This window comes from Gymnogyps californianus, unplaced genomic scaffold, assembly GCF_018139145.2.
Source record: "Gymnogyps californianus isolate 813 unplaced genomic scaffold, ASM1813914v2 HiC_scaffold_33, whole genome shotgun sequence".
NCBI lineage: Eukaryota > Metazoa > Chordata > Aves > Accipitriformes > Cathartidae > Gymnogyps > Gymnogyps californianus.
In genome coordinates this window covers 1,074,306-1,091,402 of record NW_026114213.1, presented here as the reverse complement: position 1 = coordinate 1,091,402, position 17,097 = coordinate 1,074,306, and the positions used below count along the sequence as shown (strand labels likewise).

The following is a 17,097-nucleotide window of genomic DNA, read 5'->3' as shown; positions in this document are numbered from 1 at the left end:
TAAGAAAGTCTGAGGGTTTGGGATGACATAGTAAAGAAGTTTGTCTGCAAACCAGTCCTGGACAGAGAAGAGACAGCTCCCATACAGATACACCAATGGGTTCCAGATGACAGGTCTAGTGGCGGACTTCAGAGACTGAAGCCATTTGCAGCTGCCTACTCTTGAGCTGCCTACTATTGAACTTACCATGGTGTTGAATGCTGAAAAAGTAATGAGCACTTTGCAGCACCTGACCTTCAGACTGACAGATTTTGGCTGTCTGGACAGTCACTTGAGAGAAGTGCTTCTGTGAATAAAAATCAGGTGCTCATAGAAGACAGCGTAAATATGGCCATAAGTGCACATACAGGCTAGAATTAAGGATTTGTGCTTTTTGCATTATTCAAGTAATACTTTCCTTATCACCAGCCAAGAAAGAAAGGTTCAAAGCCTAGGTAAAGCTTGCTGAGATGACAAAGGGAGAAGGGAAGCAGTCCCTACAAAGTGGTTGTCCTACTAAAGCTTCACTAAGACTAGTTTCTGTCAGTGCAACCAGGCATCTAGATAGACGTTAGGTATCAGGCAGTGTTTTATTACACAAGGTATTTATACAGAGATATACAGAGGTGCCTTTCTGTCAAAATGGTAGCCATATTTACCATCATTAACAGTCATCAGCCACAAGATCACTTCCTGCCAAACTGAGGTAACGGTGGTGGTACTTTAATGTCTTGACCTCTTTCCAGTTTCTTCTCACAGTCAACTAGATAGTTGACCCCATCAATGACAATCTGAACTAGTTCTACCTACAACAACAAGAAAAACAATAATAATAAAAGATTTAGGTAACGCTGTTAATAGAGGAAGGAAAAAATTGGCTTGTATGGCAAAGACAGCAAGTAAAGCCGGACCCAAGGAGGGCCATAGAGACCTTGGCATAGAGAACACACATGCTGTGGCACAGGGAGTATGGGTCATGCACTGGTCCAGTGGAAGCCCATAGTAATTCCCTTCTCCCTACCCCTTCTCCTGTTCGTGCTGAGTTTGGCCTTCTGACAATAGAAATTTTCAAATAGGCCCCTAAAGGTATTTCCACCAAATTCTGCTCCTACACATATCCCTATATAAACAAACAAACAAACAAACAAACAAACAGAAGTGCTTAAATAAAATGTTTAGACATGAGTTTAGACACCTATTTCAAATGTGACCACTCTGAGGGTACAAGATCCTCCCCAGACATTTGCTGAGAACTACAGCCTGGCACAGCCATGGGTTCCCATCTGCTGTGTTCTCAGCATTCACATATTAGGACAAAGAAACTGAAAAGGCAGTGCCATGGATGTTCGGAGTCACCAGGCAGTTCTCTCTGAAGCAACAAATGCCAGTGTAAGTAAAGAGGCTCTGGTATTTTGCCAACAGCATCTTGTGAGGTTTGGATTAATGCCTTTATCCAAATGTCTTTGGGCTTAAAAGCTATTGAACATTGGTCTGACATTTGGCAAATGACTGCAGAGACTACTGGCACTTTGTCTTTCTTCTGTAGAAAGGGGGGAGTTGTATTTTCTTGATGGATAGGAATGAGAGATATGAGTAGTACTGAAATGATTCGAAGAATCATGCAAAGCCCTCCCTTACTGTTTAGCATGCCTAAAGAATCTGTACATATGTGCTTACTTCTTGATGTTTTAGTCTGTTGTTTTCCTATATTCTGTGAAACACAACAGCTTTATTCAATATACATACAGTCAGTACTGTAGAAGAAAGAATGCACTGCATCCAAATGGACACCAGTGAATTGCAGAGGATAATCTATTCTTACGTGTTCTGTACATCATCAACTGTAGAAACTAAAACTTATTCTATGATATTAAGATACTACTGTAGTTTTGTGCTATTTAAGTTTAAAGCCATATAGTTCTTTGTGTGTTTCTGAAAAAGCAAAAATTATGTTCTTCTATGAGAAAACAATGGTTTTTTAACAGGGACCCATCAAAATTAACAAGAGGGAAAATTCTTTTGCTATCATGATACTGTGTGTCTAATAATCCTACTTCACCTGAACAATGTTTTTCAGATTTTCATTTTGATACAGAAATATTAAAGAGCATTGTTTGCTCACTGTGTAAACTAACTAATAAAATAGGCAACCACAGGCTAACCTTTAAAGGCCTCAGTTCATCCAGGCATTTAAACACTTGCTGAAATATAAACCTTTAAATATGTGAGTTGATCTAGCAACACATTTAAGCATTTGTTTAAATATCTTGAAGAATCAGAGCCACAGGCAACATAGCCTCATGAAAGTAATACAGGGATATGGTCAGCTGAGCAGGCTTACTGAAGACTGTGCATCCTTGGGCATAACAATTAAAACCCATGAATATTTGAGATTAGATATAGAATATGTAAACATTTACTACAAAAAGACAAGGAAGCCAAAAAGAAAAGGATCAGTAATCTGTTCAGTTTATGGTTAAAAAACCAAAATAGCCCCCTGTACAGGAGCCCTCAGAATGCTACATATACAAAAGAATTTAAGCAAAAGCAGGCCTTCCTTGTTCCTTTCTCTCCCCAGGCTTAAATCAAAATTATAACAACCAGAAAAATGTCATCCTGACTCTCTGGCAATTAATATTAACTATCCGAATATCATAGGCAAAAAAAGAGTGAACAAAGATACCATCAATCATGCGTAAGTACAACTAAAGACTCTGACACTTCTTCAGCAGACAATACTTCTCTTTTGGGGGTTTGAGGATTATAAATATTATTAGCCAGAACAAAAACAAAGTGACTTTTCGAACTTTCTAAAGAACTTGACAGTGACACATTCAGCTGCACAGTCTTGCCTGTATCAAATACCAGACCACATGGAATGTTTTTATATTCATTTTCCAATTTACTACAGTCTTTGTTTGGGCTCCACATATGCACCTACCTAATCTACCTCTTGTAAAGGAGTTGCAGCATAGCTGTGAATCCCAGGGTTCTGATACAGAAGTTTCTCCCTCAGCATTCCTTCACAATTTCTTACTACTGCATCTTTTTTGCCCTTCTGCATTTTTTACTCTGCTGCCCTGTGCTCACTGAACCTAAATCATAGGCCCTGTTTGGCATTTAACCCCTCTCATTTTCTGTACCAGTCTTTCCAGATTGCCAGCACAGCTCTCAATGGCCCTAGAGCACAAACTGGCCCTTGCTCTGCTTGCTGACATTCCACTGTCATCAGGAAGGCATATGCTCCTCTCCTGGCAAACACTGGAAGGAATCCCCCAAGAGCTGTGTTTCCAGCTGCAGCTTCAGGAATAGTCATTATTGTAACACCCTCTCGGGTCCATACAAATTCCGAAGAGGAAAAAGTGCTTAACCCTCCTGTTTTCTGGACTCTCAGCAGAAGGCCAGCTCAGTTGCTCTTTAATGGTCACTTGCAGCTGCCAAGAGAGGCAGTCTCACCTTCCTTGCTGTGTGTTTCCAGTTCCCAAGCCTGTACCTCCCTTGTGCTTGCATGAGAATTTATGTGAGCACAGTCAGCTGAAAACTAATTGGAATGGGGGTGCAAGGAGGGGAAGAGACACACTCATTTCCCCAATCCAGTGGTACCATGAGCCCTGAATGCTGCTGGATACGTGGGGTAGGAGGGAAGCAGGGGTTCTTTCACATGACTGGGAGTTGGTAGGATGGCAGGACTAAACTTTTGGCCACAGCCATTTTGACTGACTGGCTGAAAGAGTTCATCAAACCAGTCTTATACTTCTTCAAAGGCATGGCTCGCTCCACCTGCAGCACCATACATTCCCCTAAAGATGATCATGAGTTGCTCATTCCCTACCATGATAATTCATCAGGTGCCTTTATGCAGGGAAAGATGTCCTACTCATTCTGACAGGAGTGTTGGCATTGCTGATACTGTTTTATTAAGCCCAGGAACCACGTTTCTCAGGTAGAGGGACTCATCCTAAACTCGTGCTGGCTTTATATCATCTATAATTCCTTCATTTTCAGCTGATGCACTCTTGATGTACACTGGCACTGGTAGGATTGGATTCAGACGCAGAGCAGCATCAAAATTTGCAATTCTATGTTGCATAGCATAGTGGTATCTTTGTAATCTTTTTCAAAATTACTGAAGAATACAAGATATCTTGTCCCCAGCATAATTCCTCCACAGGCAGTGACATGCTAGGACTCCAGACCCCATGGCATTGTTAGCTTCACAGTAGCCAGCAAGCTATATTACTGATTTTTCTTAATCTTCATGAAATGATTCATTAGCAATCTTTAATGACTGGTTTGTTAAAACTTAACGCAAAGACTAAATCCTATTGTCTTTCTATTGTGACAGTGACTTCTTTTCAAGGGATTTGTTTTTACTATAAAGCATTCAGTGGCTTAGCAGTTTATTTTACTGTCTTTTACAGACCAGCTGTGTTGGGAAATCAGAGGTCTGAATTTGCAGCCTCCAGGAGAAAAATAATTTCATATTAAGTTTGCATTGACCAGTAACTGAAACAAAGGAAAAATGCAAACAATTTTATCTTGTGCCTTTAGGAATACAATTCAGTTCTGTAAACACATTTACCACATAATGGAATTTATTTTATTATATACTGAAAAAATATGTCCAATAATAAACAATTCTATCCCTTTGAGTTTGTCTTGTCCTATTTAGATTTAAAAATCTACAAGGTAGGGATTGTATCTTATCTATTGGCTTAATTCTTTGAATCCTCACTATATGAGGCACCACTGACTTCAGTGGAGGTCTTCATATAAGCAAAATTTATAGGTTCAAGTCATCTGTCAGTAGAACTCATTAATTAATCATGCCATGTAATCCTTTTTATATTATTAGTTTTAGTATAAAGCACACATGGTGATGTTTCAGATATTAAGAAATGCCTATATATTTAGGGCTAGATCCAAAGGAAGTTAGTTACCTACTTGCCAGCATAGGCATCAAAATCCAAAATTTAAATTCTCCAAACCCCTGTCCAAATACACCTTGGCTGTGAAGACATTTAAGAGGATGTCCAAATAAGAAAGGACAAAAGACCTGAATTTGCTCTGTCCCATAGGCAGAAAATGCAGGGTGAGCAAGAAAGGATGGATGTGAACCAGTTTTAATCTAGTTGCAGTCTAAGTGCATTAGCCCAGGGTTCTATTTGTGTTATGAAATCCTGGCAAGAATCAGTCTGAACTCAGGTGCTGTGCTGCAGTAATAGGACCAAACTGCATACATACCTAAGCTGCTAAAGCCTCTCAGTGCTATGCTGGTCTGTATAAATATACCTTGACAGTACACTCTATTTTGCAATGGAGTTTTAACTTGCAGCAGTCCTCAAGGTAATTAAAATTTTGCTGCTATGCAGGCAGGCAGCCTTTCAAATCCTGACCCATACAAGCAGGTTGGCATCTGAGACCAAACCCTGTTTTGTATTGTTAGTAGAGTCCAGTGGAGTAAGAGTCCTCAAGAGACATCTATCCCACTAGGGCCTGCCCAATTGACCATAACTGAGAGGTTAGAGCACTCACGTGGGAAGTGAAAGACACGTTTGACAGAAGATTTGAACCTATATTTCCTATCTACTAGAAAAGTGCTTGAATCACTGGGCTTACAGCGTCTTGCAAGGTTAATTTTTATCTCAGTTGTTCTTGACATGTCCAAGGATGAACACAGCCCTGATCTCAGTGAGGAAAGGGAAGCTGTATAGATGTGCTACAGGATTTAGTATATGACTTGGAGTGAGGACTTGGCTCAGGTAGAGCTAATGGAAGTGGGCTACAACTATTTCACACTGCTGGTTTTTCCCCCATTCACCTGTAGATTTGCTCTTTGGAGCTGTTCTGCTTTATAAAATACTGAAATATTAAACTGGAAAGAGGTCTGGGACCTGAGTCTTCAGGGGAGAGCAACTTCACCTTCAGTCACCCGACACTAAGGGGACACCACCAGACTGTAGGGTCATTTCCACTCTCTTTCTGGCTCAGTGAATATCCATTCAAACTGAAACAGCTTCAAAAGAAGAGTCTGAGACTAACCCATTTCATCTTAGCCTACAGCCCAACAGGGAGGGCTCAGACATGACAATTCAAATCTCTGCTCTACAGAAGGCAGAGGACTGATTTAAACCCAGCTCTCTTGCATCCTGTGCTTAGTGTGACATTGGACATGGTAAGATGGCACCAACTCATCCTCCTCCATTATTTTGGTGTGAAAGGACTGGCCTAGTCCTTCTGTCTAACTGTAGATGTGGTGGGTTGACCTTGGCTGGCTGCCAGGTGCCCACCAAGCTGCTCTATCACTCCCTCTCCTCAGCAGGACAAGGGGGAGACAATAAGATGAAAAACTCGTGGATTGAGATATAGGAAGTTTAATAAAGAAAAGCAAAGGCCACGCATGGAAGCAAAGGAAACAAAAAAAAATTATTCTCTACTTCCCATCAGCAGGCGATGTCCAGCCACTTCCTGGGAAGTAGGGCCTCAGTACGCATAGTGGTTGCTCCGGAAGACAAACGCCTTAATAACAAATGCCCCCCCTCCTCCTCCTTTCTCTTAGCTTTTATTGCTGAGCACAACATCATATAGTATGGAATACCCCTTCGGTCAGTTTGGGTCAGCTGTCCTGGCTATGTCCCCTCCCAATCTCTTGCCCACCCCCAGCCTACTGGCCTTTGGGGCAGGGGGGTTGGAGAGACAGCCTTGATGCTGTGGGAGCACTGCTCAGCAGTAGCCAAAACACTGGTGTGTTATCAACACCTTTCTAGCTACAAATACAAAGCACAGCACTATGAGGGCTGCTATGGGGAAAGTTAACTCCATCCCAGCCAGACCCAATACAGTAGAGAAAGAGCATGACTGTGAATCCTAAAAGGAAAACTGCATGTTAATCCAGTCTTGATTTCAGTGCCTGATTCCCTGGGTGGGTTAGTCCTCAAATCCTGCTTCTTTCCTCAGCTTTTTGCACTGGGTACAATATGTACCTGCCTAATGTACAGTACTTAGCTCTGTTCCCAGTGTACAACTTCAGTGAACCCCATTCTTAGATACCTAACTCATGTCCAGAACTGTAGAGAGAACCTGGACACCTAGCTCATAGCTGTGTACTCCAGCAGATATTCAGGTATAAGAGTTCCTGCTGTGATGCTGAGAAACATCATCCCAAGGGAATTCTGTTACCACAGCCAAATGTTTCCAGTACTTGCACAGTTGCAACAAAAAGCCTCAGCACATGGTGTAAACAAGTCACATTTATGGAACTTGCTCAGGGTTTTTTTTTCATTGTCATATTTGTTAAACACTGCAAACGCAGTAGTAATTTTTCGTTGTGTAAGCCTTTCCGTTGGATCAAATTCATCAGGAGAAAAAACTGCCATAGCTCTAAAAAGTGACTCTAAAATCAGAGTAAACCCAAATGGAGGGAAACTGACTTATATCAGTGCAGATCTGAGTTTAAAAGCAAGGAAAAAACCAAACAGGTGTCCTGATTTCGGCTGGGACAGAGTTAACTCTCTTCTTAGTAGCTGGTACAGTGCTGTGTTTTGGATTTAGTGTGAGAATAATGTTGATAACACTCTGATGTTTTAGTTGTTGCTAAGTAGTGCTTATCTTAAGCCAAGGACTTTTCAGTCTCCCATGCTCTGCCAGCAAGCAGGTGTGCAAGAAGCTGGGAGGGAGCATAGCCGGGGCAGCTGACCTGAACTAGCCAAAGGGGTATTCCATACCATGGAACACCATGCCCAGTATATAAACAGGGGGGAGTTGGCCGGGAGGAGCGGATCGCGGCTCTGGCATCGATCAGCGGGTGGTGAGCAATTGCATTGTGCATCACTGGGTTTTGTTTGGTTTTTTTTTTCCCTCTCCTTTTTTTTGTTATATTCCTTTTCTTTAGTATTATTATTATTATTATATTTCATTATTATTATTGTTAGTTCTGTTAAACTGTCCTTATCTCAACCCACGAGTTCTGCCTTCTTTCCCGATTCTCCTCCCCATACCACCAGGAGCAGGGGGGTGGGGCGGGGAGTGAGGGAGCAGCTGCATGGTGCTTGGCTGCTGACTGGGGTTAAACCACAACAACAGGTTACCTCTGATCGACCCATGCGGTCCAGGTTGGAGATATCATACACATCTGCTACAGCTGCTGTGTCCACTCCACCAGTGCCACGCTTCTGTAGCCTCAGGTTCTCCAGGATTTTTGGAAACCTGGGATCCTAACAGAAGAAATAGGTTTGTGCATATTGCCTTTTGCCTTGCTTATTGTTATTATCCATGATCTAATAGCATCTCCAGAAAGACAGGCAGAGACAGTTTCCTCTGTCTTTGGATTATAGTCTGTCTTGGTGGCTGTCTGCTGAGTAGATTAATTTCCATAACAAATACAATAATTTGCAGAATAAAAGTATGCTCAATTAGTCATACATTATGCCTGGGACCTAGTTGTTGCACATCATGCAAACATCCAATTGCTGTAAACTGTAATTTTTTATTTGGTCCTTTATAAATCAGATGAAGACCTGATTTATGTCACTTGCCTTTTAAACAACTTATGTACCTTGCTAAGCTTTGGCAGCTTAACGTGGACTCCAGCACGTAAACCAGTTCCCAGGTTAGAAGGACAAGTCAGAACGTATCCAAGACGTTCATTCCACATGAACTCCCAGCCTCGTTCTTTAATTAATCTTTCAACCTATGAAGGCAAAAAAAAGAGAAAGGAAAAAGAAAGAGCTGCATACAAATGTCTCATCTTCTGACACTTGTTTATAGCTGAAATTCTTTTCACCTTGTATCTATGTTGATGATGAACTTCGCTATTCACCAATGGAGGTACATAAATATATATCCAAGTAGAGTCTGGTTTGGCTCTGGTGTGAACCTTTGCATTCCTCAGGCACCAAGTTCCCCAGTGAATATTACAAGGGTTCCTTCATCACTTTCTCACTACCGCTAAATTGAAGGCTCTTTGGCACTTTATCACATGGCCTTAGCCCATGAAGCCATATGTTTACATAATAATTATGGCTTTTACCTAGAATATAAATGATTTTCTAGCCTTGGTGCTTTTAGAGCAAGGTTGCAAAGCACAAGCCCAAACATCTCAAACACTGTGGAGCAAACAAAAGGAGCCAAAGCCTAGTTTTATATCATTTTCAAGGTGATTCCATGATGCTAGGTGAAGGACACTTGATTTCTAAATGCTTAAATTTCACAGCCCCGCTTCCACTATAAAAAGACTACATAGATTCTATATAATGCTTTTCATTAGTAGTTCTAAAACCCAATTACAAAGGAGACTGAAATCATTATCCTCAGAAATATCACAAAGGTCTATTGACCTTTGAATAAGCCACTAATCTGTCCACTCAACTACACTTCCGAGACTTATTTCTGTGATCCCAATACAATTTCAGTTCAGTAAATTCACTGTCAGAAGAGAATCAGATACATATGCCAGCTCAGGTTCACAAGATCTCTGCAATATAGGCAAGTAATTCCATTCTGCAGAAGGATACAAAATAATGGACTCTCCTGACATCATTTCTATATTGTGTGAGGACACAGAAATTGCTGGTAAGAAACTAGACCTGATTTCCTGCCTCAGACACCTGCTCTGGTCACAGTTCCCAAAGCTATCTGACCACTTCTCATGGCAAGATCCACAGGTCCACTTCTGTTGAACAAGAGCTAAGCACAGTAGCAGAGGCAAACCTGGAAACAACATCCACAAGCTATGTCACTTAGGCCACAATCCTGTACATTATTCAGTCTCATGGGTATGCCTGAGAAGCATACCAGATCCCAGTGAACCACCCAGATGCCAAAGAAGCATCCATTAGGCACTTTTGGTTTTCCATGTTCCCAAACTCACTACATACTCAAAATTTCTTAGAGATGCTCTGAACTTACCTTCTTCTGGTTTTCAGGGACCACTTCCACAATCAGAGATTATAGTTCCCTGCTCTCCCTACTTTGCCTTGTTTTTTTTCAGGCCAGGGCCTGTGCTGGTGGCTTTGAAGTGATATGGGAGTGCACAGTTGTATAAGCTCTACAGCAGTTGGGGATTCCCTGAGACAGGGGAGTCTCTAGAAAGCCAGAGAAGCTGGAGTGAAAGTTGTTTTACCAGAGTGAGAGGAATGAAGCAAGTGTTCCAAGGAACAAAAGCAGTATGATGGATATAAACACTGTTCCTCTACAGTGCAGATGAATTGAGCATGTTAAGGACCCCAATGGGGAGAAATAATTGTTTTATGCAGCCTGAGTATTCTTACAGTCTTGGAGACAATTTGAACCCAGTTTCAACCTTACATAACTTAACCTCTGGGATTTAAAAGATGTGTAGATGTGGTGCTTAGGGACATGATTTAGTGGTGGACTTGGCAGTGTTAGGTTTACGCTTGGACTCGATGATCTTAAAGGTCTTTTCCAACCTAAATGATTCTATGATTCTATGATTCTATGGCAATCCATCCAGGAATGATGTGGACAAGAATAGTGGAGAACAGAGTTCTGACACATCACCTATCCCGCTCTGCCTTTTTTGCTAGTATTGCTCGTGGCAATCCTTTTTCTCTGTTAAAGCAACTTTGCCAGAGCAGTACACAGGCCTGCATTGGGCCCAGAGCCAACTTGCTGTCATACCTGGATTGTCTAGACAAAACTGTTTTAACCCACACATCATTCTATTAGAGCTTTTTTTTCTTTATGAATAGCTAGACCAGAATAAAATCCAGGAGCCCTGGCTATCAGTCCTTAGTATTCTAGTCACAAAACTCAGTATGTCCCCAAAGTTGGCAGTGAGCTCAGGAGTCCTATGTCCTAAGTCCTGTGTACAACCTCAGCAATATCCAGTCCACTCCCAGAATCAGGGATGAGAACCAGTAAGCTAGTCTTCCAAAATAAAATGCTTTATTTATGAACTCCTACAGCTTGCAGACACGAGGTAGCAAAGAAGAAATATTTCTTTAGCCAGCCAGTGCTGAAGCTAAATATAAAATATTTTATATATATTTTATATAATATTTTATTTTATATATATAATATAAAAGCTAAAATGACATTTTATCTGTTTTTCCCTACAACTCAGCTAACAATTTGTCTGTTTCCTTCTTTAACTGCCAATAATGTGGATTGATATTTGAACTGGTGTTACTTTATTTTGTTGCTTCTGGAGATGTCAGTTCAGTGTTAACCATGCTAAGTAGTGCTGACAACAGCCCAACAATAAACAAACAGGCATAATAAATTCATTGAGTTACTACCTCTTTCAAACCACGGCAAAATCTTTCAAACACCCGTTTCATGTTGCCACCCTTTTCCATGGAGATCACCCTGGTGTGGTCCTCTTCATTAATCCAGATAAGAAATGTCTTGTCATTGTTATGCCTGGTTGAGAGAAAAATGAGTAGCTTTAAAGCACAAGATAAGCCCTGAAAAATAACTCTCAGTATCCTTAGTTTTATCACAATCTTTCAGGACTGCGAAGAGGTTAAGCACTGCAAAATAACATTGCTCTGCACAGTTAAGGACATGAGCTACTTTCACAGCTTGATCTCCCATGCCAGTGGAATTATGCAGGTTTCTCAGGTCACAGTGAGAAGAGCAGTTTTCTCTGATCACATCATGCTGCCCCAAAGCTGAGCTATGAAGAACATGTCTTCAAACATGAACACAGTTGGGAGGTACAGCTGCTAAGGGAACAGGCAAAGGGAGAAGCCAAATTCTGCATCTTCAGTCACTGGGGATGTTTTTTACTGTTCTTAGAAAATTGTGCAGTTAGAAAAAAACTAACTGGGGGCCCAGCCATATGACCTTACTTAATTGTATTGTCTTCTAAATCAAATCCCAGTGTCCTTCATATCACTTAGTAACAATGGATTGCCACATCAGTCAAATTATATGTCTGAGGAAAACAGCTACATGTTGCTTCTGGACATTGCATTAAAGATGCTGGCTTGTCAATCAAGATAAAAATGCCTAAAGAGAAGTTATCTATTCTTGCTTCAGACAGATCAGCCATGACTAGGTTTATAAAGTGCTAGGTCAAACCTGAGGTCACTTTTCCTGGCTTTCCTCCATTTTTTCTGTCTTTTACAACATTCTTTCTACAGAATGTAGAAGGTGATTGATAAGATTAAGACTTGTTCATACAAATAGTGGAATATTACCAAGTTTGAAACACATGAAATTTGAAACTTCACTGAGAGCCTAACTTGCAGCTTGTCTTTTACTGCAACTCACTTTTCACACTTGGAGTTTGCCAATGCAAAACCGAACAGGTGCAAACATCCTGTGGCCTGACATTAGAGTTACAGAGAGGTTCAGTTATGTCATTTTCAGTCACGTACAAATATTCAGGGTAGGATTTTCCAAAGAGATTGATGTTGGCCTAACTCAGCTCCCCCTTTAAATGAGTCTTCCCATTGCTTTAAGGAATGCAGAGTGAGACAACACTGAGGAAAAAAATCTGTTCTATGGCAATACTGGATCGCATTCAGAAGCATATCCAGTATTATTCTGATAAGTTAAACCTGCTTTGTCAGGGAGCAGGCACTGTGAAACCTGATCAAAAGACTGTTGGAAATCTGTGAGGATTTTTTATTTCAGTGATCTTCTGATTAGTTCCCCAGTGCCTATTTAAATCTGAGGAAGAGATTTGTTCTAGGAAAATGATAAATCTGAGGCATTCTGTTCATTGTCTTTACAACCAAACAGAAAAAGCACCAACAATGTAAATACTATCCAGGGATCTCCTGAATAAAACAGAACTGATTTTGGCTTGTCTTACATGTGAAATATCAGGCAGAATGAAAGAAAAAATGAGTTAGTGTGATTGGAAAATACTTCAGTGAGCCAGATTTGAAAACCTACTCTTCTTTAACAAGAAATTGTTGTCTAAAAGAGTACACATTATGACATCCTCTCTGAAAGTCTTCAATCTGCCTAGGGCAAGGAGATAGGATAGAAGGCTTCTCAGAATCCCTTTTAGCCTAATTTTCCAGAATTATAACATCTGGTAATCCCTAGAAATATACCAGGATGGATTCAGATGCTAGGCATTGCACAGCTGCCTCCATCATGTGATAGGGGGTGTGTGTGCACTGTACTGGGGGCTATTATCCCTTTCTCTAAAAGTATTCTATTCGAGCACAAAAAATATCAAGGTTATAAAAGAACAAACAGACATAAACCAAAAAGGAAATTCAACTGGTGGATGAAAAGCTGGACATGAGCCAGCAATGTGTGCTCGCAGCCCAGAAAGCCAACTGTATCCTGGGCTGCATTAAAAGAAGTGTGGCCAGCAGGTCAAGGGAGGTGATTCTGCCCCTCTGCTCTGCTCTGGTGAGACCCCACCTGGAGTAGTGTGTTCAGCTCTGGGGCCCCCAACATAAGAAGGACATGGACCTGTTGGAGCGGGTCCAGAGGAGGGCCACAAAAATGATCAGAGGGATGGAACACCTCTCCTCTGAAGAAAGGCTGAGAGAGTTGGGGTTGTTCAGCCTGGAGAAGAGAAGGCTCCAGGGAGACCTGATTGCGGCCTTTCAATACTTAAAGGGGGCTTATAAGAAAGATGGGGACAAACTTTTTAGCAGGGCCTGTTGCGATAGGACAAGGGGTAATGGTTTTAAACTAAAAGAGGGTAGATTCAGACTAGATATAAGGAAGAAATTTTTTACGATGAGGGTGGTGAAACACTGGAACAGGTTGCCCAGAGAGGTTGTAGAAGCCCCATCCCTGGAAACATTCAAGGTCAGGTTGGACAGGGCTCTGAGCAACCTGATCTAGTTGAAGATGTCCCTGCTCATTGCAGGGGGGTTGGACTAGATGACCTTTAAAAGTCCTTTCCAACCCAAACTATTCTATGGTTCTATGATTCTATCATTCTACGATTCTATTATTCTAACTGTTTCTGTTTCCACTCTTTGTCCAGTGTATTTGGAAAGAAAGGATTACTTTCAGCTTGGGGAATTTAAAATAACATTCTGTCTCTCAAAAGTGGGGAGGAGAGGAAGGAATTTACAGTGCAATATCCTGCAACTGTATTGTCAATGGTTCCTAGCTGACAGCGTTGCTACAGTCCAGTTTTAGGCTGTATTTGTAACCTCACTCTTCTGATTTCATGGTAATTCACTGGCTCTTTCTCAAATCAAATATTTATCTTGAAATAGGAAAAAAAGATATAAAAAACCCATAGAAGGAGCCATGCTTATGATGCTACATTGTGTTGCTGATATTAATGATTGTTTATAGAGAATCATAGAATTATAGAATCGTTTAGGTTGGAAAAGACCCTTAAGATGATTGAGTCCAACCGTTAACCTAACACTGCCAAGTCCACCACTAAACCATGCCCCTAAGTGCCACATCTACACATCTTTTAAATACCTCCAGGGATGGTGACTCCACCACTTCCCTGGGCAGCCTGTTCCAATGCTTGACAACCCTTTCGGTGAAGAAATTCTTCCTAAGATCCAATCTAAACCTCCCCTGGTGCAACTTGAGGCCGTTTCCTCTCGTCCTATCACTTGTTACTTGGGAAAAGAGACCAACACCCACCTCGCTACAACCTCCTTTCAGGTAGTTGTATATGAGCGATAAGGTCTCCCCTGAGCCTCCTTTTCTCCAGGCTAAACAACCCCACTTCCCTCAGCCGCTCCTCATGGGACTTGTTCTCTAGACCCTTCACCAGCTTTGTTGCCCTTCTTTGGATGCACTCCAGCACCTCAATGTCTTTCTTGTAGTGAGGGGCCCAAAACTGAACACAGTATTCAAGGTGCGGCCTCACCAGTGCCGAGTACAGGGGGACAATCACTGCCCTAGTCCTGCTGGCCACACTATTTCTGATACAAGCCAGGATGCCATTGGCCTTCTTGGCCACCTGGGCACACTGCTGGCTCATATTCAGCCAGCTGTGGACCAACACCCCCAGGTCCTTTTCTGCCAGGCAGCTTTCCAGCCACTCTTCCCCAAGCCTGTAGCGTTGCATGGGGTTGTTGTGACCCAAGTGCAGGACCCAGCACTTAACCTTGTTGAACCTCATACAATTGGCCTTGGTCCATCGATCCAGCCTGTCCAGATCCCTCTGAAGAGACTTTCTGCCCTCAAGCAGATCAACACTCCCACCCAACTTGGTGTCGTCTGCAAACTTACTGAGGGTGCACTCGATCCCCTCATCCAGATCATTGATAAAGATATTAAATAGAACTGGCCCCAATACTGAGCCCTGGGGAACACCACTTGTGACCAGCTGCCAACTGGATTTAACTTTTAACTCCATTCACCAGAACTCTTTGGGCCCGGCCATCCAGCCAGTTTTTAAACAGCGAACAGTACACCCATCCAAGCCATGAGCAGCCAGCTTCTCCAGGAGAATGCTGTGGGAAAGTGTCAAAGGCTTTACTAAAGTCCAGGTAAACAACATCCACAGCCTTTCCCTCATCCACTAAGTGGGTCATCTTGTCATAGAAGGAGGTCAGGTTAGTCAAGGAGAACCTGCCTTTCATAAACCCATGCTGACTGGGCCTGATCACCTGGGTGTCCTGTACATGCCGTGTGATGGCACTCAAGATGAGCTGCTCCATAACCTTCCCCAGCACCAAGGTCAGGCTGACAGGCCTGTAGTTCCCCAGATCCCCCTTCCGGCTCTTCTTGTAGATGGGCATCACATTTGCTAACCTCCAGTCAACTGGGACCTCCCCGGTTAGCCAGGACTGCTGATCAATGATGGAAAGCAGCTTGGTGAGCACTTCCGCCAGCTCCCTCAGTACCCTTGGGTGGATCCCATCCGGCCCCATAGACTTGTGTGTGTCTAAGTGGTGTAGCAGGTCGCTAACCATTTCCCCTTGGATTATGGGGGCTTCATTCTGCTGCCCGTCCCTGTCTTCCAGCTCAGGGGTCTGGGTACCCCGAGAACAACTGGTCTTGCTATTAAAGACTGAGGCAAAGGCAGCATTAAGTACCTCAGCCTTTTCCTCATCCTTTGTCACTCTGTTTCCCCCCGCATCCAATAAAGGATGGAGATTCTCCTTCGCCCTCCTTTTGTTGCTAATGTATTTATAGAAACATTTTTTATTGTCTTTTACGGCAGTAGCCAGATTAAGTTCTGGTTGGGCTTTGGCCCTTCTAATTTTCTCCCTGCATAGCCTCACGACATCCTTGTAGTCCTCCTGAGTTGCCTGCCCCTTCTTCCAAAGGTCATAAACTCTCTTTTTTTCCTGAGTTCCAGCCAAAGCTCTCTGTTCAGCCAGGCCAGTCTTCTTCCCCGCCGGCTCGTCTTTCAGCACATGGGGATGGCCTGCTCCTGCGCCTTTAAGATTTCCTTCTGGAAGAATGTCCAGCCTTCCTGGACTCCTTTGCCCTTCAGGACTGCCTCCCAAGGGACTCTGTCAATCAGGCCCCTAAACAGGCCAAAGTCTGCCCTCCAGAAGTCCAAGGTAGCAGTTCTGCTAACCCCCCTCCTTCTCCAAGAATCCAAAGCTCTGTCATTTCATGATCACTGTGCCCAAGACGGCCTCCAACCATCACATCACCCACAAGTCCTTCTCTGTTCACAAACAACAGGTCCAGCAGGGCGCCTTCCCTAGTTGGCTCACTCACCAGCTGTGTCAGGAAGTTACCTTCCACACACTCCAGGAACCTCCTAGACTGTTTCCTCTCCGCTGTATTGTATTTCCAGCAGACATCTGGTAAGTTGAAGTCCCCCATGAGAACAAGGGCTAGTGATTGTGAGACTTCTCCCAGCTGCTTATAGAATATTTCATCTGCCTCTTCATCCTGGTTGGATGAAGACCACCATGATATCTGCATTGTTGGCCTTTCCCCTGATTCTTACCCATAAACACTCAACCCTTTCATCACCATCATCAAGCTCTAGACAGTCAAAACACTCCCTAACATACAAGGCTACCCCACCGCCTCCCTTTCCTTGCCTATCCCTTCTGAAGAGTTTATAGCCATCCATTGCAGCAGTCCAGTTGTGCGAGTCATCCCACCACGTTTCCGTGATGGCAACTATGTCATAGTTTTCCAGCTGCACAATGGCTTCCAGCTCCTCCTTTTTGTTGCCCATGCTGCGTGCATTGGTGTAGATGCACTTCAGTTGAGCTATTGATCCTGCCACCT

The 17,097-nt window shown here is 42.7% G+C and overlaps 1 protein-coding gene across 1 annotated transcript in view; it reads right to left on the bottom strand.

The window, feature by feature from the left end:
• Positions 1–565: 565 nt before the first annotated feature.
• Positions 566–17,097, bottom strand: part of LOC127028487 (creatine kinase S-type, mitochondrial) — a 36,002-nt gene continuing 19,470 nt past the window's right edge. The window contains exons 6-9 of the mRNA XM_050914229.1: positions 11,238–11,361; positions 8,534–8,668; positions 8,067–8,192; positions 566–785 (exon numbers count right to left, since the gene is read on the bottom strand). Coding sequence (XP_050770186.1) covers positions 666–785; positions 8,067–8,192; positions 8,534–8,668; positions 11,238–11,361 — 505 coding nt within the window. The 3' untranslated portion in view covers positions 566–665. The remainder of the gene's footprint in view (positions 786–8,066; positions 8,193–8,533; positions 8,669–11,237; positions 11,362–17,097) is intronic.